This window comes from Coregonus clupeaformis, chromosome 10 (assembly GCF_020615455.1).
Source record: "Coregonus clupeaformis isolate EN_2021a chromosome 10, ASM2061545v1, whole genome shotgun sequence".
Lineage (NCBI taxonomy): Eukaryota > Metazoa > Chordata > Actinopteri > Salmoniformes > Salmonidae > Coregonus > Coregonus clupeaformis.
The window spans coordinates 34,898,209-34,923,078 of record NC_059201.1 but is presented as its reverse complement, the minus strand read 5'-3'; the positions used below and the strand labels follow the sequence as shown (position 1 = coordinate 34,923,078).

The following is a 24,870-nucleotide window of genomic DNA, read 5'->3' as shown; positions in this document are numbered from 1 at the left end:
GTTGTCACGGTAATATTATTCTCCTTTGAATGGCTAATTAGGCCTAAATGTTCATTATTAACAGTGTCCCTTCTTATCCTTGCACTACTATGTAATGTCAAACAACTGAAAAGTCCACAACTTTAGATGTCCTCTTCTTTCAAGACATAAACAGAAAGTTCAATTACTTCCACGGAAATCTTTTATAACTAAATCACTTTAACTCACGGCTCTCCTCTGATGTCGGTATCAATTCCTTTGATGTCCATCTCTCCGGTGGGTAGCTAGCTAGCATCACTCTGGCTGGTAGCTAGCTCCATCGATTGAACTCACGTTAATCCCGAAGGTAAAAATGACAGCCATTCGGTATCCTGCAAAATAGTCTCCACTACACTACTGGTTGCATCTCCAGCTCTCATTCATATGGAACCATTGGAGCCTGCTGATAAACCTTCAGACAGTGTCCAACAACACATCATACATATGTTGACAAATGCCACCACATTGCCCTGGCATCTGTCATGGCTGTCTACATGGAGACCTAGCCAACACTGTCAACACTTCCCCAGTCTCAGGGTCTCCTCCCTCCCTGTCCCAGCAAGGCAACAGCGCTTGTCTCTTGGCCAAAGGTGGAGGAAGAGACATGGGAATGGATATACAGTGAGGGAAAAAAGTATTTGATCCCCTGCTGATTTTGTACGTTTGCCCACTGACAAAGACATGATCAGTCTATAATTGTAATGGTAGGTTTATTTGAACAGTGAGAGACAGAATAACAAAACAAAAATCCAGAAAAACGCATGTCAAAAATGTTAGAAATTGATTTGCATTTTAATGAGGGAAATAAGTATTTGACCCCTCTGCAAAACATGACTTAGTACTTGGTGGCAAAACCCTTGTTGGCAATCACAGAGGTCAGACGTTTCTTGTAGTTGGCCACCGGGTTTGCACACATCTCAGGAGGGATTTTGTTCCACTCCTCTTTGCAGATCTTCTCCAAGTCATTAAGGTTTCGAGGCTGACGTTTGGCATCTCGAACCTTCAGCTCCCTCCACAGATTTTCTATGGGATTAAGGTCTGGAGACTGGCTAGGCCACTCCAGGACCTTAATGTACTTCTTGAGCCACTCCTTTGTTGCCTTGGCCGTGTGTTTTGGGTCATTGTCATGCTGGAATACCCATCCACGACCCATTTTCAATGCCCTGGCTGAGGGAAGGAGGTTCTCACCCAAGATTTGACGGTACATGGCCCCGTCCATCGTCCCTTTATGCGATGAAGTTGTCCTGTCCCCTTAGCAGAAAAACACCCCCAAAGCATAATGTTTCCACCTCCATGTTTGACGGTGGGGATGGTGTTCTTGGGGTCATAGGCAGCATTCCTCCTCCTCCAAACACGGCGAGTTGAGTTGATGCCAAAGAGCTCAATTTTGGTCTCATCTGACCACAACACTTTCACGCAGTTCTCCTCTGAATCATTCAGATGTTCATTGGCAAACTTCAGACGGCCCTGTATATGTGCTTTCTTGAGCAGGGGGACCTTGCGTGCGCTGCAGGATTTCAGTCCTTCACGGCGTAGTGTGTTACCAATTGTTTTCTTGGTGACTATGGTCCCAGCTGCCTTGAGATCATTGACAAGATCCTCCCATGTAGTTCTGGGCTGATTCCTCACCGTTCTCATGATCATTGCAACTCCACGAGGTAAGATCTTGCATGGAGCCCCAGGCCGAGGGAGATTGACAGTTATTTTGTGTTTCTTCCATTTGCGAATAATCGCACCAACTGTTGTCACCTTCTCACCAAGCTGCTTGGCGATGGTCTTGTAGCCCATTCCAGCCTTGTGTAGGTCTACAATCTTGTCCCTGAAATCTTTGGAGAGCTCTTTGGTCTTGGCCATGGTGGAGAGTTTGTAATCTGATTGATTGATTGCTTCTGTGGACAGGTGTCTTTTATACAGGTAATAAACTGAGATTAGGAGCACTCCCTTTAAGAGTGTGCTCCTAATCTCAGCGTGTCTGATTGAGAATGGGTCAAATACTTATTTCCCTCATTAAAATGCAAATCAATTTATAACATTTTTGACATGCGTTTTTCTGGATTTTTTTGTTGTTATTCTGTCTCTCACTGTTCAAATAAACCTACCATTAAAATGATAGACTGATCATTTCTTTGTCAGTGGGCAAACGTACAAAATCAGCAGGGGATCAAATACTTTTTTCCCTCACTGTATCAGGCCTACCACTAAAATATTAAATTAGTTTATGTACTTTTGTTTTGTTTCAGGGGTATGACTCCAGCTGACGCAGAAATCAACTTCCTGGAAAATGCTAAGAAGCTATCCATGTATGGGGTGGATCTCCATCATGCCAAGGTATGCTGTTACATCAGCCTGATCAATAGATATAGACTTCGATTTCGGAGGTTTGAAAATGTCCAGAGAATGTTGATATAGGCCTTCCTCGGCACTCACACAAACAAAACAAAAAACAATTGCCCAGCACTGGGCGCACACTCATGATGCTCAGAGCGCGCTGCTTAGATCACTGCGCCACCGCAGTTCACAATGTTCTAGCAAGCCGTGAGAATACTTTATGATACTTTGAGTTGTTTCTGTTTTAACCCTGTAACCATGTGGAATTAACCCTGTAACCACGTGGAATTAACCCTGTATCCACGTGGAATTAACAGTGTAACCACGTGGAATTAACCCTGCAACCACATGGAATTAATGCGTAAAACATAGACGTTCATCCATAATACGTTGAGTTTCGAAGGGAAACTATGAGATCTTATTGGTTACATGTGACATTTGGTGAGTCTATGCTTCTATGTGACTGTGCAGGATTATTTATATTACCCTATACACCAACATATTACTTTATGATATGAATATGTTTCCTTTCCTTCCCTCTCTTCTTCCTTTCTTTTCATCCTCCTCTCCTCTGCCATGCTGGCTCTTGGCTGCGCCAGGATTCAGAAGGGATTGACATCATGCTGGGTGTGTGTGCCAACGGGCTCCTGATATACCGCGATCGCCTGAGGATCAACCGCTTCGCCTGGCCAAAGATTCTCAAGATATCCTACAAGAGGAGCAACTTCTACATCAAGATCCGGCCCGGAGAGGTAAGCTGAACCAAATGAGGGAATGGCTGCACTGTAGATGACGTATAACCTCCTTACAAAATGATGCTTTGAGACATTTATGCACTCCATAATTACTGTTATAACTGGAAGTACGGTCAGTTAAAGACTGTGAGGAAACTGGTGTCTGGTCAGTTGGACTGAACAGAGAACTAACCACGTGGAATTAAATAAACTTTGTGGAAAATGTTCTTTGGACCATTGCTCTGGAACAAGCTGGACTTATCTACATGACAGCTAGCTAGCATGTCCACCTTCAAAAGAGCAGTACACATAGCTGTAATGTGTGCATGGTTTTGTATGTATGCTACCGCATATGATGTATATGCTGTGATTTTAGATGTGCTTGTGTATGTATGCCAATGGGTATGCTGTATATGTTTTTATTTATTCTATGGAACCCAGGACTCCCTGGAAAACAGTGACAATTGTTACTGAGTGGACTATCCTGGCTAAATAAATACAAATGAAAAATGAAATGAGAACTGGAAAATCGTATTCCCCCCCCCAATTTTGCTGCTCCACAGGCTTAGAATCTATAGCCTGCCTCTCTCTCTCAGTCCCTGTTCAGTTCTTGCAGCGCTGCAGCCTCAACCTCTGCAGCCTACTGAGCTGAGCCCCAGCCCAGTGTGACAGGCTGTCTGGCCAGGCCTTCTGAAGTGACAGAGCCCCATAGTGAGCCAGTGGAAGAGAGGGATAAAGGGAGCTTTTAACACAGCCAGCGCAGCTGCAGCAGCACCCAGAATATAGAGATGAAAAGTATAAATATAGAGCCATGAAATTCCACCCTCATGTTTGTCCCTACTGTCTGAAAATTGCAGTTTCTTAGCCCTTTGCTCAGCTCAGTGCAGGAATCTGTCTGGTGGTCACAGGACTGTAATTTCAGGGAGAGCAGATTACTATACTCTTAGAAAAAAAGGTTCCAAAAGGGTTCTTCAGCTGTCCCCATAGGAGAAACCTTTTTTGTTTCAGGTAAATCTGGAACCATTTTGGGGTCCATGTAATGTAGAACCCTCTTTAGAAAGGTTTCTACATGGAACCCAAAAGGTTTCTACCTTACACAGAAAGCAGCACAGGTCCTAATCCAGGCACTTGTCATCTCCCGTCTGGATTACTGCAACTCGCTGTTAGCTGGGATCCCTGCCTGTGCCATTAAACCCCTACAACTTATCCAGAACGCTGCAGCCCATCTGGTGTTCAACCTTCCCAAGTTCTCTCATGTCACCCCGCTCCTCCGCACACTCCACTGGCTTCCAGTTGAGGCTTGCATCTACTACAAGACCATGGTGCTTGCCTACGGAGCTGTGAGGGGAACGGCACCTCCTTACCTTCAGGCTCTGATCAGACCCTACACCCAAATGAGGGCACTACGTTCATCCACCTCTGGCCTGCTAGCCCCCCTACCTCTACTGAAGCACAGTTCCCACTCAACCCAGTCAAAGCTATTCGCTGCTCTGGCACCCCAATGGTGGAACAAGCTCCCCCACGACGCCAGGACAGCGGAGTCACTGACCACCTTCCGGAGACACTTGAAACCCTACCTCTTTAAGGAATACCTGGAATAGTATAAAAGTAATCCTTCTACCCCCCTCCCCCCCCCCCCCATAAAAAAAAGTCCCACTGGTTATCATAAGTTGAATGCACCAATTTGTAAGTCGCTCTGGATAAGAGCGTCTGCTAAATGATGTAAATGTAATGTAAATGAACCAAAAGGGTTCTACCTGCAACCAAAAAGGGTTCTTCAAAGGTTTCTCCTATGGGGACAGATGAATAACCTTTTTTTTCTAAGGGTGTAGTGTGCATACTTGGGAGTGTTAACCTTGCTTGTCAGCCATTTGGCTTTGGAACAGGCGTCCGGGGGTTTACAGCAGTGAACAGTTTCACACTGCGTCTGTTTGCTTAGAGCTCATTGCATCTCCTGAGTGAACAGCATATAACTTCAAATTGTGACAGTTTGGAATATGAAATAAAGTGATGATGCATTTCAAGGTTGTTTTTAAGAATGTATCATGTCATTCAAAACTGCTGTCACTCCCTCATACACTCATATATGTAACCACAATAAACACCTGCTCCTCTCTCTTTTCCCTCCCTCCCTCCCTCCCTCCCTTTCTGTCTCCCTCTCTGAAACCAGTACGAGCAGTTTGAGAGCACTATTGGCTTCAAGCTTCCAAACCACCGGGCGGCTAAGAGACTGTGGAAGGTCTGCATCGAGCACCACACCTTCTTCAGGTATCTTTTCCCTTCAAGGAGTAGGACTCTCTTAAGTTACACCTGGCAAGCCATTTCTCCTCAAGTCCTCTTCATCTTTAGGCAGCCAAATATAGCTACCATCTTACCACTCACATCCCTCCTGTCCACATCTCTCTGTAGCTTTTTCCCAGCAGCCTCCAGCACCTGCTGTATCCCACTACAGGAGAAGCTAAGGAGTGATTAGAGCACATCTTTGATCAGGGCTCCGTCTACCTGTAGGCACCATCCACAGCAGCATTTTATTCCACAGCAGCCAGCACTACACTGAGGCTCAGGGTGTTTCCCTCTCTGTTTCCTCCTCATTTTACGACTTGTGTCTCTGGTGTTTCTCTGCCCCTGTTGCCTCAGGCTTTGAGGAATTCACTGTAAGGGAAATAGGGAACCACATAGTATAGAGCAATGTTTTCAACACTAGTACTGCCCCAGTGCAAAGAACAGAGTCCACTGTTCTCAGTATTTTACAAAGTGATTTACTACATCCAGTAACTAATCTCATACTAACATCTGGTCTTTCTCTCAATCGTATTGCTGTAAAGCAAGGATGGTGAATTTCTCTTTCCCCAGTATTTTAAGTTAACCCTTGTTGTTTTTATACTGTTGCAACCAAAATGCCAGGCAATCTCCAGGTTAAAGTCTTCAGAATTAGGGCTGATGAATTCCTCTCTGTCTGTGGACTATAACACCTCCAGGTTAGTGTCTCCAGAGCCTCCTCCAAAGGGCTTCCTGGTGATGGGCTCTAAGTTCCGCTACAGTGGGCGAACCCAGGCCCAGACCCGGCAGGCCAGCGCCCTCATAGACCGGCCCGCGCCACACTTTGAACGCTCCACCAGCAAGAGGTACCTGCTGTCCCGCAGTCTGGACGGAGGTAGGTACCATGGTGGTGTTCCTCAAGGGCTACTCACACAACGGACAATTGTTAAAAGTGAAAATATAGAATGATACATTAGTGGCTATGTGATATGTTTTCATACCTTAAGACAGTGTCTTAAGATGTAGATGTGGCCATATACTTACTGAATGTATATCTAATGCTGGACTGTTCCCTCGTAATAAAACAGTCCCACTGTGTCTTGGTCTAACTAGCAGAGTTCTCCCGGCCAGTGTCGGCCATGTGTGACAACCAGGATGGTCTGTCCCAGCGCAGTGGCAGTGAACACCCCCACCTCCACAGCCCCTCTGGGGACGAACAGGAGACAGAACTGGAACCACCCAGTTTGGAGCAGGACCAAGAGGAGGATCAGGATGAGGAACAGGATCCAGAGGAATACCATGACCAAGAGGACGATGAGGATGGTGTCACCTCCCCCAGCAAGAAGAAGGAAATCAAGGTACTGTTAGGGTTAGGGTTATCAAGGTACTGTTAGGGTTAGGGTTAGGGCAGCGTATCCCAAACTCGGTCCTCAGGACCCTAAGGGGTGCAAGTTTAGTTTTTTGCCCTAACACTACACAGCTGATTCAAATGATCAAAGCTTGATGATTAGTTGATTATTTGAACCTGCTGTGTAGTGCTAGGGCAAAAAACAAAAGATGCACCCCTTGGGGTCCCCAGGACCAAGTTTAGGAAAACCTGGGTTAGGGAAAGGTACTGTTAGGCAGATGGGAGGAATGGTTGAGAGGGTAGCTACATGACTTAAAATACTGTGGTGGTCATATCTGGTTCAGAGGGTAAATGGCCCAACCTAGCCTGGTTGATTGATCTGTATGTGCTTTAGCCAACTCCTCTAACATTCCCTCTAACATGACATAGGAGTTTGATAAAACACAAACAGATCTGTGGACCCAGGCTCAGCCTACATGTTTCTCAGAATCAAAAACATTCGATGGTAAGTGCCTCTGTAGGATGGAAATAGGCTGTAAGTAATGATAAGATGCAGTATAAGTAGGATGATACCTATGGAAGCTTAGAGAGACACACAGCCTGTGTTGATATGATGTTTGTGTCAGTGCAGATAGTCAGATGGCAGTAACTGCAGGGGTGCTGCTGGTGCTAGAGTACTGCTGGAACTTTGTGTACCACTGTGGCATTCCCTGCTGGGGTTTAAAGCTAAAGATTTCAAGCAAAACTAACTCTGCTCCCTCTATGCCACTCAAAGGCTTATAGGCTAACCAGTATGGCTCACTACCCACACTGATTGCTGTATCGAACCATCACTTCTCTCTCATAATGCCAAGCCAACCTAACTTCTCCTGCTGCTGTTCTTTCTTGCTCTCTCTCCCTGTCATTCACTAACATGTTCTCTCTCTCTTTAACCCTTGCTGGCAAAAGGAGGATTCTGGGTCCCCACTTGACAATATACAGGAGGTATTTGGTGTCTGGTGGCCTGTCTCTCTCTCTGTCAGTCTGTCTGTCTGTCTGTCAGTCTGTGAGATGGCTCTATGCCTACTGGTCTTTTTGTGTTCAGTAATCCCACATATTACTGTTAAACTAGCAGCAGGCCTAATTGAGATGCAGTGAGTAATCTTCTGCACCATGATATCTTTGCTTGCACCCAAAGTATTACATTGAAGCTGCAAAGCCTTCATTTGATGCTGTTCATTGGAGATCCAATATTTTTAGGGCTGTCAAAGTAAACACGTTAATAACGCGATAAGGCATGACATACATTTTTTTGACGCCATTAATCGCGTCTCCATTTCTTCACCGCATGGAACCTTTTAAGCGCAGAACACAACACGGAACACAGCTACAGTCAATGCTTGCGCCTTTACATGGCTGAAGACCGTGTGCCTCTAGCCAAAATCATGTAAAGGTTATGCCCAATATCACCGGAGCTATGCTTTTTCTTTCTGCCGCAAATTTTTTAATTACTCGCGAGACGCAATTTTTTTTATGTAATTACAAAAAATATTGTTTAACTAGCTAGTCATGTTAACTAGCTCGCTAGCTAGGAACCTGATAACTTGACCACTGACTAAGCTATTCACACATTTAGATGGCACAGGAAGAACTGAAAGGAATAGGCTACTCAAAGAGATGCTTCAAAGGTAGGCTGCATATACAAGAGTGGGTGTGTATGACTGTGTGTGTGTGAGAGAGGATGTGTGTGAGAATGGGAGTAAGTGAAAGCGAGACGGTGTGGTAGGGAGGGAGAGTGTGTAGGCCTATATGTGTAAAGTTATCTGAACAGTACAGATGCTGAACAGTACAGATGGTTACAGTGTTTTCATAACATTGTTGGACAAGTTTAAAAGCTCGTTGTTATTTGTATCCATAGAGCCAGTTCTTTTTTCCTCATTTAGAATGCCTGAAGCTTTAACAAATCAAATTGTATTTGTCACGTGCGCAGAATACAACAGGTGTTGGCTTTATGGTGAAATGCTTACTTATGAGCCCTTTCCCAACAATGCAGAGTTAAAAAGTAAGAACAATTTGCTAAACACAATAAAATAACAATAACGAGACTATATACAAGGAGTACCGGTACTAGGGTTGAATGGCGGGAACCCGGTTACCGAGATTTAACGCCCCAAATCACTCCCTTTTCTCGGGACAATTAACTTTGAGAAACCGGTAAATTATAATAAATTATGTATATATACAGCATGGCGTGAAATGGAACGGTTAAATTATATGCGGTGTCTAAAGCTGGCTTCTCTACGGCCTGCATGATGAATCATCAATGCTCAGGGTGGGGACAGACAGCCCATCTCAGTATGGAGCACAGTTCACAATGCATGTAGACCTGTCATCTCATCATGGTAACTTTTTTTCTTGTGACAGGTAGGCCTACATTTGCTGCAGCATAGCCTGTGCTACAGTAATATAAAGACCGAATGCACGTCTAATTTACTGTACCCATATCCATCTGGCTTTCGGGTGTCACCTTGTCTTTTAATTGTAAAGTGTTTTAGTTTTTTAATTGCAGCTGCAGAGTTTTATAACAGCCTATCACTTGAATATCATTGCTTTAAATCAGTGAACGCGCGAGCACTCTCTCGCAGTCTTTCTCTCGCTTCATCAACTCCATTCAAATTGCATCCAGAATAGATCATCCTGTTCTAGATTGATATATAGCCCTATATATAGATGTCATATACTACCTCTTTCAGATAATAAATGCAATGCAGTATTAGCCTTATATCTAGCTAATTAATGATGGGTTATGCATTATAAGCTTCTAACTTATAGCCACTGTCTCTTGAGCAATACGCACGCACCTGCGCTCGGCTGGCATCTCTCCTTAAAAAACGCTCCTTAGCTCTTGGACTAGAATAGCATTTTTTTTTTTTGCATTTCCTATACCAATAGACTATTTGAAGTGTGTTAAATGTAAAATACAGCAGCTAATAGAACTCACTGGTAGTTTGAAAGAAGAGCGAACACGCGATGGCGGTAGGCTATAGCAGTTATTTATTCAGACACATAACCATTCAATCTTCGTGAAGAGAAGTGAAAGCCTTCTGCATCTAATTATAGTCCTATATTATTCAAGGATGTCATAAGAATGATGAAGATACGGACAAAACATATTTAATTTAACTGTTGAAAGCGAGGAAGGAATGAAGCAACAATAGAGAAAGAAGAGGTTGGCTGATAACATTAGGGCAGGGTTCTTCAATTCCGGTCCTAGAGGGCCGAAACACTTCTGTTTTTTATTTATACCTGGTAGTTAATTTCACTCACCTGGTGTCCCAGGTCTGAATTAGCCCCTGATTAGAAGGAGAGGATGAAAAACAGAGGTGTTTCGGCCCTCCAGGACCGGAATTGAAGAACCCTGCATTAGGGGAAATATTATGAAAGGTATATATGCGTCAGCCTACTAATTATACAAATAGGCCCTATTACTATTATTTCAAAATTAAAATCAAATTCGCTAGCCTATACTTGTAACTTTGTAGGCTGCATGTGCTGCACCAAAAAATGTATGCACACATGACTGTAAATCGCTTTGGATAAAAGCGTCTGCTAAATGGCATATTATTATTATTATTTAAAATCACATGTTCTCTCCCTGCTTTATCATGGTTTGAATGATGTGCGTAACTCCAGTCCATATAATACAATACATTTGACATTTTAGTCATTTAGCAGACGCTCTTATCCAGAGCGATTTACAGTTAGTGAGTGCATACATTATTTTTTTCATACTGGTCCCTGTACAGTACAGTAATCCAGTTCCTCTCAAAAAGATTAGCCTATTGGAGCTAGTTTCATTTATTTACCCAAGAGAGCATATAGCTAGCTGCAACAATGGGCTTTTATTTTTTTTCTGTCCTGCATAATGTGCAGTAGCCTATAATATATGTATTGAATAAGGGCACAATCATTAGTTTTTTTTTGGGCTTGGGCTCATTAAATGTATTTAATGTAGGGCTCATTAAATGTATTTAATGTAGGGCTCAAAAATGTATTTAATGCATGGCTCATCAGGCTCAGGTATCATCAGGCTTGAATTTTCGACCAAAGCTCTATTTATATTTTTTATAATGCTTTTGAATGACGCTTCCGGTTTTGGCGGGAAATACCGAGTTACCCGGGAAAAAAGTGATTTATTCTCAGGATGGAACATTTGTAAAATACCAGGAAAATATTGACCCCTAACTGGTACCGAGTCAATGTGCTGGGGTACGAGGTAATTGAAGTAATTTAGGTAATATGTACATGTAGGTAGGGTTAAAATTGACTAGGCAATCTGTGTGTCTATGTGTGTGCGTGTGGCGTCAATATGCATGTGTGTGTGTGTGTTTTGTGTTTGTGAGTGTATGTAGTCCTATGTAGTCTGTGTGTGTACAGTGCATTCGGATAGTATTCAGACCCCTTCACTTTTTACACATTTTGTTACTTTACAGCCTTCTTCTAAAATGGATGAAATTGTTTTTTTTCTCCTTCATCAATCTACACACAATACTCCATAATGATAAAGCAAAAATAGGTTTTTAGAAATGTTTGCAAATGTATATAAAAAAAATGAAATATTACATTTACATAAGGAATCAGACCTTTCAGACCTTTTAGTCAGTACTTTGTTGAAGCACCTTTGGCAGCGATTACAGCCTCCAGACGTGACGCTTGGCATTCAGGCCAAAGAGTTCAATCTTGGTTTCATCAGACCAGAGAATCTTGGTGGAGTGCTGCAGAGATGGTTGTCCTTCTGGAAGGTTGTCCTATCTCCACAGAGGAACTCTGGAGATCTGTCAGAGTGAAAATCGGGTTCTTGGTCACCTCCCTGACCAAGGCCCTTCTCCCCCGAATGCTCAGTTTGGCCAGGCGGCCAGCTCTAGGAAGAGTCTTGGTGGTTCCAAACTTCTTCCACTGTGTTCTTGGGGACCTCCAATTCTGCAGAAATGTTTTGGTACCCTTCCCCAGATCTGTGCCTCGACACAATCCTGTCTCTGAGCTCTACGGACAATTCCTTCGACCTCATGGGTTGGTTTTTGCTCTGACATGCTCTGTCAACTGTGGGACCTTATATAGACAGGTGTGTGCCTTTCCAAATCATGCCCAATCAATTGAATCTACCACAGGTGGACTCCAATGAAGTTGTAGAAACATCTCAAGGATGATCAATGGAAACAGGATGCACCTGAGCTCAATTTCGAGTCTCATAGCAAAGGGTCTGAATACTTATGTAAATAAGGTATTTCTGTTTTTTATTTGTAATACATTTTGCAAACATTTCTAAAAACCTGTTTTCACTTTTTCATTATGGGGTATTGTGTGTAGATTGATGAGGGAAAAAATTCATTTAATCAATTTTAGAATAAGGCTATAACGTAACAAAATGTGGAAAAAGCCAAGGGATCTTGAAGTGGCGCCGGAGAAGATGGCTGCCGTTTTACAGCCCTCTAACCAAATGTACTATTATGTGTGTTCTTTTGTGTTATTTGTAATTCTGAACAAAATGTTTCTGCCACCTTCTCTTATGACCAAAAAGAGCTTCTGGATATCAGGACAGCGATTACTCACCTCGTATTGGACGAATATTTTTTCCCTCAATGAGCCGGACGCGAAGGATATCCTACAGACACCCGACAAGGCCCAAATCCCCGTCATTCGCATGAGAAAGAGACAGAGATATCGTGGACGTAGGTCGGGGTGCCTTGTAAGGATCCGACGGCGAGCGAGTAAACTGCCTCTTCCATCAATACTATTAGCCAATGTTCAATCATTTGAGAACAAATTGGACGACCTAAGATTACGGTTATCCTACCAACCGGACATTAAAACTGTAATATCTTATGTTTCACCGAGTCATGGCTGAACGACGACATGGACAACATACAGCTGACGGGATATACGCTACATCGGCAGGATAGAACGGCTGACTCCGGTAAGACAAGGGGTGGCGGTGTATATTTGTAAACAACAGCGGGTGCACAAAATCTAATACTAAGGAAGTCTCGAGGTTTTGCTCGCCTGAGGTAGAGTATCTCATGATAAGCTGTAGACCACACAATTTACCAAGATACTTTTCATCTATATTTTTCGTAGCTGTCTGTCTACCACCACAAACCGATGCTGGCATTAAGATTGCACTCAATGAGCTGTATAAGGCCATAAGTAAACAGGAAAACGCTCATCCAGAGGCAGCGCTCCTACTGGCCGGGGACATTAATGCAGGGACACTTAAATCCGTTCTACCTAATTTCTACCAGCATGTTAAATGTGCAACCAGAGGAAAAAAAACTCTAGACCACCTTTACTCCACACACAGAGACGCATACAAAGCTCTCCCTTGCCCTCAATTTGGCAAATCTGACCATAACTCTATCCTCCTGATTCCTGCTTATAAGCAAAAACTAAAGCAGGAAGCACCAGTGACTCCGTTAATAAAAAAGTGGTCAGATGACGCAGATGCTAAGCTACAGGACTGTTTTGCTAGCACAGACTGGAATATGTTCCGGGATTCTTCAGATAGCATTGAGGAGTACACCACATCAGTCACTGGCTTCATCAAAAAGTGCATCGATGACGTCACAGTGACCGTACATACATACCCCAACAATAAGCCATGGATTACAGGCAACATCCGCACTGAGCTAAAGGGTAGAGCTGCCGCTTTCAAGGAGCGGGACTCTAACCCGGACGCTTATAAGAAATCCCACTATGCCCTCCGACGAACCATCAAACAAGCAGAGTCAATACCGGACTAAGATTGAATCGTACTACACCGGCTCTGACACTCGTCGGATGTGGCAGGGCTTGAAAACTATTACAGACTACAAAGGGAAGCACAGCCGCGAGCTGCCCAGTGACATAAGCCTACCAGACGAGCTAAATCACTTCTATGCTCGCTTCGAGGCAAGCAACACTGAAGCATGCATGAGAGCACCAGCTGTTCCGGATGACTATGTGATCACGCTCTCCGTAGCCGATGTGAGTAAGACTTTTAAGCAGGTCAACATTCACAAGGCCGCAGGGCCAGACGGATTACCAGGACGTGTACTCCGAGCATGTGCAGACCAACTGGCAAGTGTCTTCACTGACATTTTCAACATGTCCCTGACTGAGTCTGTAATACCAACATGTTTCAAGCAGACCACAATAGTCCCTGTGCCCAAGGACACTAAGATAACCTGCCTAAATGACTACCGACCAGTATCACTCACGTCTGTGGCCATGAAGTGCTTTGAAAGGCTGGTCATGGCTCACATCAACACAATTATCCCAGAAACCCTAGACCCACTTCAATTTGCATACCGCCCCAACAGATCCACAGATGATGCAATCTCTATTGCACTCCACACTGCCCTTTCCCACCCGGACAAGAGGAACACCTACGTGAGAATGCTGTTCATCGACTACAGCTTAGCGTTCAACACCTTAGTGCCCTCAAAGCTCATCACTAAGCTAAGGACCCTGGGACTAAACACCTCCCTCTGCAATTGGATCCTGGACTTCCTGATGGGCCGCCCCCAGGTGGTAAGGGTAGGTAACAACACATCTGCCACGCTGATCCTCAACACGGGGGCCCCTCAGGGGTGCGTGCTCAGTCCCCTCCTGTACTCCCTGTTCACCCATGACTGCATGGCCAGGCACGACTCCAACACCATCATTAAGTTTGCTGACGACACAACAGTGGTAGGCCTGATCACCGACAACGATGAGACAGCTTATAGGGAGGAGGTCCGAGAACTGGCCGTGTGGTGCCAGGATAACAACCTCTCCCTCAACGTGATCAAGACAAAGGAGATGATTGTGGACTACAGGAAAAAAAAAAGAGGACTGAGCACGACCCCATTCTCATCGATGGGGCTGGTTGCATCACCACCTGGTATGGCAACTGCTCGGCCTCCGACCGCAAGTCACTACAGAGGGTAGTGCGTACGGCCCAGTACATCACTGGGGCCAAGCTTCCTGCCATCCAGGACCTCTATACCAGGCGGTGTCAGAGGAAGGCCCTCAAAATTGTCAAAGACTCCAACCACCCTAGTCATAGACTGTTCTCTCTGCTACTGCACGGAAAGCGGTACCGGAGCACCAAGTCTAGGTCCAAAAGGCTTCTCAACAGCTTCTACCCCCAAGCCATAAGACTCCTGAACAGCTAATCATTGTTACCCGGACTATTTGCACTGCCCCCCCCCCCCCCCCCCCCCCTCTTTTACGCTGCTGCTACTCTGTTTATTATTTATGCATAGTCACTTTAACTCTACCCACATGTACATATTACCTCAATTACCTCGACTAGCCGGTGCCCCCGCACATTGACTCTGCACCGGTACCCCCCTGTATATAGCCTCCCTACTGTTATTTTATTTTACTGCTGCTCTTTAGTTATTTGCTTTTATTTTTTTTACTTAACACTTAACCAACAATGCATATATTTTTTTAAAATATTTTTTTAAGGGTTTGTAAGTAAGCATTTCACTGTAATGTCTACACCTGTTGTATTCAGCGCATGTGGCAAATACAATTTTATTTTATTTTATTTGATCTGCATACTTTCCGAATGCACTGTACGTGCTCGTCGTCCCCACCAGGGTCTTGACCTGACTGTAGTTCGGCGTTGTAACCGACATCAGTGGACAAATGCTCACCTGGCCACTGGCACCCTGGAGATGTGTGCTCTTCATGGATAAATCCCGGTTTCAACTGTACCGGGCAGATGGCAGCGTCGTGTGGATGAGCGGTTTGCTGATGTCAACGTTGTGAACAGAGTGCCCCATGGTGGTGGTGAGGTTATGATATGGGCAGGCATAAGCTACGGACAACAAACACAATTGCATTTTATCGATGGCAATTTGAATGCACAGAGATACTGTGACGAGATCCTGAGGCCCCATTGTCATGCTATTCATCCGCTGCCATCACCTCATGTTTCAGCATGATAATGCATGGCCCCATGTAAGGATCTTTACACAATTCCTGGAAGCTGAAAATGTCCCAGTTCTTCCATGGCCTGCATACTCACCAGACATGTCCCCCATTGAGTGTACGACAGCGTGTTCCAGTTCCCGCCAAAATCCAGCAACTTTGCACAGACATTGAAGAGGATTGGGACAACATTCCACAGGCCACAATCAACAGCTTGATCAACTCTATGCGAAGGAAATTTGTCGCGCTGCAATGAGGCAAATGGTGGTCATACCAGATACTGACTGGTTTTCTGATCCATGCCCCTACCTTTTTTTTTAAAGGTACAGATACATATCTGTATTCCCAGTCATATGAAATCCATAGATTAGGGCCTAATTAATATATTTCAATTGACTGATTTCCTTATATGATCTTTGAAATTGTTGCATGTTGCATTTATATATTTTTTCAGTGTAAAATAATATGACAGGTGAAATTAAGAATGAGATCTGCTTTATTTCCAAATGTATTGCTCAAGTTGACTGCAGGTATTTATTAAAAATTAGCTACAAATACTACCATTTATTGAAAAACTTCAAATAAATAGTTTCAACGTTATTGATGGTTTTGAAAAACAATCCTGTGGCTATATACGGTATACCGCCCAAGCTTACAAAACAATACAAATCCCCAAAAAATAACAATCAAGAAATCAATAAATATCAGAACCAGCAATTTCAAAGTCTGGAATATACACTGAGTATACCAAACATTAGGAACACCTTCCTAATATTGTGTTGAACCCTTTTGCCCTCAGAACAGCCTCAATTGTTTGTACCATATCTTGTGCTGCTACCATGTTGTGCTGCTGCCATGTTGTGTTGCTACCATGTTGTTTTCATGTTGGGTTGCTACCTTGCTGTGTTGTCGTGTGTTGCTGCCATGCTATGTTGTTGTCTTCGGTATCTCTTTATGTCGTGTTGTGTTGTCTCTCTTGTTGTGATGTGTGTTTGGTCCTATATTTATATATATATACAGTGAGGGAAAAAAGTATTTGATCCCCTGCTGATTTTGTACGTTTGCCCACTGACAAAGACATGATCAGTCTATAATTTTAATGGTATGTTTATTTGAACAGTGAGAGACAGAATAACAACAAAAAAATCCAGAAAAACGCATCTCAAAAATGTTATAAATTGATTAGCATTTTAATGAGGGAAATAAGTATTTGACCCCCTCTCAATCAGAAAGATTTCTGGCTCCCTGGTGTCTTTTATACAGGTAACGAGCTGAGATTAGGAGCACACTCTCAAAGGGAGTGCTCCTAATCTCAGTTCGTTACCTGTATAAAAGACACCTGTCCACAGAAGCAATCAATCAATCAAATTCCAAACTCTCCACCATAGCCAAGACCAAAGAGCTCTCCAAGGATGTGAGGGACAAGTTTGTAGACCTACACAAGGCTGGAATGGGCTACAAGACCATCGCCAAGCAGCTTGGTGAGAAGGTGACAACAGTTGGTGCGATTATTCGCAAATGGAAGAAACACAAAAGAACTGTCAATCTCCCTCGGCCTGGGGCTCCATGCAAGATCTCACCTCGTGGAGTTGCAATGATCATGAGAACGGTGAGGAATCAGCCCAGAACTACACGGGAGGATCTTGTCAATGATCTCAAGGCAGCTGGGACCATAGTCACCAAGAAAACAATTGGTAACACACTACGCCATGAAGAACTGAAATCCTGCAGCGCCCGCAAGGTCCCCCTGCTCAAGAAAGCACATATACAGGCCCGTTTTAAGTTTGCCAATGAACATCTGAATGATTCAGAGGAGAACTGGGTGAATGTGTTGTGGTCAGATGAGACCAAAATCGAGCTCTTTGCCATCAACTCAACTCGCCGTGTTTGGAGGAGGAGGAATGCTGCCTATGACCCCAAGAACACCATCCCCACCGTCAAACATAGAGGTGGAAACATTATGCTTTGGGGGTGTTTTTCTGCTAAGGGGACAGGACAACTTCACCGCATCAAAGGGTCGATGGACGGGGCCATGTACCGTCAAATCTTGGGTGAGATCCTCCTTCCCTCAGCCAGGGCATTGAAAATGGGTAGTGGATGGGTATTCCAGCATGACAATGACGCAAAACACACGGCCAAGGCAACAAAGGAGTGGCTCAAGAAGAAGCACATTAAGGTCCTTGAGTGGCCTAGCCAGTCTCCAGACCTTAATCCCATAGAAAATCTGTGGAGGGAGCTGAAGGTTCGAGTTGCCAAACGTCAGCCTCGAAACCTTAATGACTTGGAGAAGATCTGCAAAGAGGAGTGGGACAGAATCCCTCCTGAGATGTGTGCAAACCTGGTGGCCAACTACAAGAAATGTCTGACCTCTGTGATTGCCAACAAGGGTTTTGCCACCAAGTACTAAGTCATGTTTTGCAGAGGGGTCAAATACTTATTTCCCTCATTAAAATGCAAATCAATTTATAACATTTTTGACATGCGTCTTTCTGGATTTTTTTGTTGTTATTCTGTCTCTCACTGTTCAAATAAACCTACCATTAAAATGATAGACGGATCATGTCTTTGTCAGTGGGCAAACGTACAAAATCAGCAGGGGATCAAATACTTTTTTCCCTCACTGTATATATATATTTGTTTAAATCCCAGCCCCCGTCCCCTCAGTAGGCCTTTTGAATTTTGGTAGGCCGTCATTGTAAATAAGAATTTGTTCTTAACTGACTTGCCTAGTTAAATAAATGTTAAATAAAATAAAATAAAATAAAAATAAACATCTTCGGGGCATGGACTCTACAAGGTGCCGAAAGTATTCCACAGGGATGCTGGCCCATGTTGACTCCAATGCTTCTCACAGTTGTGTCAAGTTGGCTGGATATCCTTTGGGTGGTGGACCATTCTTGAGCAAATTTTAGCAAATTCAAAAATGTACCAATGCCATTAACACTATTATAATTGTTTTAATCATTTGACAGCCCTAAATATTTTACTTCCTTCTAGAATGAACTATGGTTTTGGTACAGCTGTATTTTGAGTTGTTATTTTATATTTTAATTTTAGCATGAGGTAGTACTCAAAATCTAATAGACATGATGACAAAATTCCCCAATGATCATTCAACCATCAGAGCAAGAGCTTGACTATAAGGATTTTACAGGCAATTCGATCTGAAAATCTAAAGTCAGCCTGCATGGTTGCGTATGTGTGTGTTCCTGGTGTGTGCTTGTTTGTGTGTACTGCTATTGCTGGCTGTGTCCAGTCAGGGTTGTTCTGTCTACCTGTCTGTCTGCCTGCCTCCTTGACTCTTCCTCTCTGTCTCTGCATCGTCCCCCACTCCCCTTACCCCACCCCACCCCTCTCCATACACCCCTGTTCCTGCTCCTGCACCAACTCTGCCATCTCAGTTGGACCAGGAGACAACCCTTCGACACAAGGAGGTATAGCTCATTGTGCTGATCTGTCCAGAGTTGGAGTCAGTTCCACGTCTATTCCTATCTATTTCTTCAGCAGTTCAAATCAGTTCCGCAATTGACTGGAATTCAGATGGAATTGACTTCAACCCTGGTTCTGTCCCAGTGCTTCGTGACCCACTCAACTGAACAAGTGGCCTCTACCAAAACATCTAGGAAATCTCATGATACTCATTGCAGACTATTGAACATCATGGAACATTGCAATTTATACGTCTCTTAGGATTAGGAGAGAAAGTGCACTGAAGCTCAATTTCTGCTCTAAATGCCTGCATCATCAATGCAATGTCCCTATTGTTGTATGGAGATGCAACACAGATTGCTATGGATTGTCAAGGATACTGAACAACATTCACTTAAACCAGCCTTCGTGTGAATAACAGCATTCACATAAGTCAGCCTTCAATTGATATAATGTAAGATGCATGCAGCTACAGTAGTCAATGAAAATGAATACTAGACAACAGAGAACTAGCTAGCTATTCACTAAGATGATCTATTTGCTCATTCAGAGTTGTTTTAATTTGGTATTTGTTTCATCCTAATAAACAATCCAAATAGATAATAATTTCATTGGCATGGGTTTTAATAGCATCCCAAATGCCATTTTCATCCATAGATGGACTACTGAACGGAATAGAAATGCAATCACATTCGCAGCCCACAAACAAAGCACTTGATCCATGTGCTGAATCCCTGAGTATTAAGACACATTAGTGTAAGTCATTGTGTTTGTGTCTTTTCTTGTGCGCTGCCTACGATATTAATGTCACAGTGGTATATTATTTCAGATCACGTTCCGTTCGACCATGCATAATGCAATTTAATATAATGTGTCAGTGTGATTACTGCAGTGGTAATTTATATGATGTCATACTAATGCATATTACTCTCTCCTCCTCCTCCTCCTCCTCCTCCTCCTCCTCCTCCTCCTCCTCCTCCTCTCCCCGCCCTCTCTCATTCTTTCTATCTATCCCCTTTTATTCTGTACAGTTTTTGGATAAGTCAGAGGATGTCTTACTGAAGCACCAGGCCAGTATCAATGAGCTGAAGAGAGCCCTGAGGGAGCCCAACAGCAAGCTGATGAACCGTGAGAAGCGGCTGTCAGGGACATCTCCAGGCGGCACGCCCGAGAAGAAGGCTGTGAGTGTGGGATGAGGGTGTTGAGGACCTGGGGTCCACTGGAGCAGGGGTGGTGGTTGAGATTCACAACCTTTAACCTATGTACCACCTCTCCACTGTATTCTATGAATATATCACTGATAAGGCTATACTACTCCTGTTTAAACTGCCCTGACATCTGACAGTGAGTCTGTGTGTGACAGCTTTGACATTCCAGTCTTGCATTAAGTTTCCTAACACCTCATACTGTTGACTCCCCTTGAACCCAGTAGGCTTGGAGGTCAAGACTGGAGTACATGTTTCTCTCCATTATCCATAGGGAAACCGTCACTACTCTGGCTTCGTGTGCTTTGTCATCTAATGGAATATTGTTAACCTGAATATTTACAGTCTGTTATAAAACCAAGAACTGACTTTTGAGGACAATAATATTTCTTCAAGGTATTGTAGGTGGTTATTTATTGTAGATATATACTGCTGCAGACTCAGACGCTACCTATTGGATAGTGTGATGGTAGTGCTAAAAGAGATCATAAGAACACATTTATTTAGAAAAATAACCTGGAAAATGGTTCTGCATTTATCATTAGAGATGGGTGTTTGTGGCAATATCTCAGTTTTATTTAAAGATGGTTGAAAAGTGATTCTGCAATAACTTGAAGAGATTATGTGAGGCCCTCGAGGAGCAATCATATCTAGCGTCTTCCCACCTTGATTGCCTGACAGTTAAAATGCTTCCCTTTGTGTCAGAACACAAACACCCATGCTGCTTTGATCACTTTCACATTGTGATTGTACTGTTAAGATACAGTAGTAAGATAGTACTCTCCAGTCTAGCTCTGTCAATGCAGTCTGTTTCCAGGTATTTTTGTAGTCTACGGAAGCTTTCTCATCTGCTGCCTGAGAACAATCGGATTATAGCCGTGGAGAATATCATCAGACATCCTTAAAGGCATGACAAGTTGATCTGTCATGTACCTACATAGATCTGAGGGAGAGATGCTAAAGTCCTGAATGAATAATGACAAAGTGTGGCCTGAGAAATCTCTATCTTGGAGGATTCCCACTTCTCAGAAAGATTCAGAGGAAATCATAAAGCCTTTGATGTAGTTGCAAATGTTATTTTTGCATTGCAAATACCTCCTCATTTGCTTATGCAGATTTGGCAGCCGCAGTATGCAGGTGGAAGCTAACTAGGCCCATGTTGCTCATTTGCAATAATCTCATTATTTGATTCAAGATTTCATCTTGATTGGCTCATAGATTTCAGCTCAGACTTCAATTCAGGAGAGACGTACAGTATGTTTGTAAAGTCCCTTGTCTCCCTAGCCCATTGAATCAAAATTTATTCCCCCTTTCTACCAGTCTCTTTCCTTTAACCATTTTCCCCTCTTGCATGAAATTACTTAAATTTAAATAGTATGCTGTGACAAAGAGCCCTACAGTTGGTCTCTCTCCTTGTCACAAGAGTGACAGAGTTAGGGCTCCTCTAATAGCTGTTCTCCTCCCTCTCTCTTCCCCCTCCACCCCTCTCCTGGTGGGAAATGCTCGGTCCCCCATCAGGTGGTGGGCAAGGAACTAGTAAACAGCTTCTCTGTAGAGGGCTTCGTCCAGAAGACTGTGGTGACTTCCCCAGAGGTTTCCCTTCACTTCCTCCTCCTCTCTCTTCTAATGTCTGCCTTATAACTGACTGTACTGTAGTTTACCATTTATCTGTAGTGAAACTGTGGCCCATACCATTTTATATACATACTGCACACTCAGCTACAGCTGATATCTCTTACATCTTGTTTTATCTGATCTGCTGCAGTCATTGTGTCTGAGAAAATTTTAAGAAATGCAATAACCAACATATACAGTGGGGAGAACAAGTATTAGATACACTGCCAATTTTGCAGGTTTTCCTACTTACAAAGCATGTAGAGGTCTGTAATTTTTATCATAGGTACACTTCAACTGTGAGAGACGGAATCTAAAACAAAAATCCAGAAAATCACATTGTATGATTTTTAAGTAATTAATTTGCATTTTATTGCATGACATAAGTATTTGATCACCTACCAACCAGTAAGAATTCCGGCTCTCACAGACCTGTTAGTTTTTCTTTAAGAAGCCCTCCTGTTCTCCACTCATTACCTGTATTAACTGCACCTGTTTGAACTCGTTACCTGTATAAAAGACACCTGTCCACACACTCAATCAAACAGACTCCAACCTCTCCACAATGGCCAAGACCAGAGAGCTGTGTAAGGACATCAGGGATGAAATTGTAGACCTGCACAAGGCTTGGATGGGCTACAGGACAATAGGCAAGTAGCTTGGTGAGAAGGCAACAACTGTTGGCGCAATTATTAGAAAATGGAAGAAGTTCAAGATGACGGTCAATCACCCTCGGTCTGGGGCTCCATGCAAGATCTCACCTCGTGGGGCATCAATGATCATGAGGAAGGTGAGGGATCAGCCCAGAACTACACGGCAGGACCTGGTCAATGACCTGAAGAGAGCTGGGACGACAGTCTCAAAGAAAACCATTAGTAACACACTACGCCGTCATGGATTAAAATCCTGCAGCGCACGCAAGGTCCCCCTGCTCAAGCCAGCGCATGTCCAGGTCCGTCTGAAGTTTGCCAATGACCATCTGGATGATCCAGAGGAGGAATGGGAGAAGGTAATGTGGTCTGATGAGGATGAGTACAACCCCAAGAACACCATCCCAACCGTGAAGCATGGAGGTGGAAACATCATTCTTTGGGGATGCTTTTCTGTAAAGGGGACAGGACAACTGCACCGTATTGAGGGGAGGATGGATGGGGCCATGTATCGTGAGATCTTGGCCAACAACCTCCTTCCCTCAGTAAGAGCATTGAAGATGGGTCGTGGCTGGGTCTTCCAGCATGACAACGACCCGAAACACACAGTCAGGGCAACTAAGGAGTGGCTCCATAAGAAGCATCTCAAGGTCTTGGAGTGGCCTAGCCAGTCTCCAGACCTGAACCCAATAGAAAATCTTTGGAGGGAGCTGAAAGTCCGTTATTGCCCAGCGACAGCCCCGAAACCTGAAGGATCTGGAGAAGGTCTGTATGGAGGAGTGGGCCAAAATCCCTGCTGCAGTGTGTGCAAACCTGGTCAAGACCTACAGGAAACGTATGATCTCTGTAATTGCAAACAAAGGTTTCTGTACCAAATATTAAGTTCTGCTTTTCTGATGTATCAAATACTTATGTCATGCAATAAAATGCAAATGTATTACTTAAAAATCATACAATGTGATTTTCTAAGATTCCGTCTCTCACAGTTGAAGTGTACCTATGATAAAAAATTACAGACCTCTACATGCTTTGTAAGTAGGAAAACCTGCAAAATCGGCAGTGTATCAAATACTTGTTCTCCCCACTGTAGGTCTACATTTGGATGCAAATGTATACATTTCTATGTATGATTGCAGCAATTGGGGTGGAAATCAATTACAGTCTATAAGCATGCACTTACCATCTACATACAGTATCTCACAAAAGTGAGTACACCCCTCACATTTTTGTCAACATTTGAGTATATCTTTTCATGTGACAACACTGAAGAAATGACACTTTGCTACAATGGAAAGTAGTGAGTGTACAGCTTGTACACTCACTACATAACAGGGCCCCGTGTAGCTCAGTTGGTAGAGCATGGCGCTTGCAACGCCAGGGTTGTGGGTTCGTTTCCCACGGGGGGCCAGTATGAAAAAAATAAAAATAAATGTATGCACTCACTAACTGTAAATCGCTCTGGATAAGAGCGTCTGCTAAATGACTAAAATGTAAATGTAAATTTGCTGTCCCCTCAAAATAACTCAACACACAGCCATTAATGTCTAAACGTGGTCCTCTGTGGCTCAATTGGTAGAGCATGGCGCTTGTAACGCCAGGGTAGTGGGTTTGATCCCCGGGACCACCCATACGTAAAAATGTATGCACACATGACTGTAAGTCGCTTTGGATAAAAGCATCTGCTAATTGGCATATTATTATTATTATTATTATTATAAACCGCTGGCAACAAAAGTGAGTACACCCCTAAGTGAAAATGTCCAAATTGGGCCCAATTAGCCATTTTCCCTCCCCGGTGTCATGTGACTCGTTAGTGTTACAAGGTCTCAGGTGTGAATGGGGAGCAGGTGTGTTAAATTTGGTGTCATCGCTCTCACACTCCCTCATACTGGTCACTGGAAGTTCAACATGGCACCTCATGGCAAAGAACTCTCTGAGGATCTGAAAAAAAGAATTGTTGCTCTACATAAAGATGGCCTGGGCTATAGGAAGATTGCCAAGACCCTGAAACTGAGCTGCAGCACGGTGGCCAAGACCATACAGCGGTTTAACAGGACAGGTTCCACTCAGAACAGGCCTCGCCATGGTCGACCAAAGAAGTTGAGTGCACGTACTCAGCGTCATATCCAGAGGTTGTCTTTGGGAAATAGACGTATGAGTGCTGCCAGCATTGCTGCAGAGGTTGAAGGGGTGGGGGTCAGCCTGTCAGTGCTCAGACCATACGCCGCACACTGCATCAAATTGGTCTGCATGGCTGTCGTCCCAGAAGGAAGCCTCTTCTAAAGATGATGCACAAGAAAGCCCGCAAACAGTTTGCTGAAGACAAGCAGACTAAGGACATGGATTAC

The 24,870-nt window shown here is 43.7% G+C and overlaps 1 protein-coding gene across 6 annotated transcripts in view; it reads left to right on the top strand.

Moving 5' to 3' along the window:
* Positions 1-24,870, top strand: part of LOC121574821 (band 4.1-like protein 1) — a 174,480-nt gene that overhangs the window by 123,007 nt on the left and 26,603 nt on the right. For 3 of the 6 annotated variants that reach the window (XM_041887423.2, XM_045222973.1, XM_045222970.1), the window contains exons 8-16: positions 2,259-2,346; positions 2,946-3,098; positions 5,251-5,348; positions 6,059-6,234; positions 6,453-6,697; positions 7,636-7,671; positions 19,026-19,058; positions 20,085-20,234; positions 21,777-21,851. In XM_041887423.2, the coding sequence (XP_041743357.2) occupies positions 2,259-2,346; positions 2,946-3,098; positions 5,251-5,348; positions 6,059-6,234; positions 6,453-6,697; positions 7,636-7,671; positions 19,026-19,058; positions 20,085-20,234; positions 21,777-21,851 (1,054 nt within the window). The remainder of the gene's footprint in view (positions 1-2,258; positions 2,347-2,945; positions 3,099-5,250; positions 5,349-6,058; positions 6,235-6,452; positions 6,698-7,635; positions 7,672-19,025; positions 19,059-20,084; positions 20,235-21,776; positions 21,852-24,870) is intronic. The other 3 variants (XM_045222971.1, XM_045222972.1, XM_045222974.1) reach the window with 3 other exon arrangements.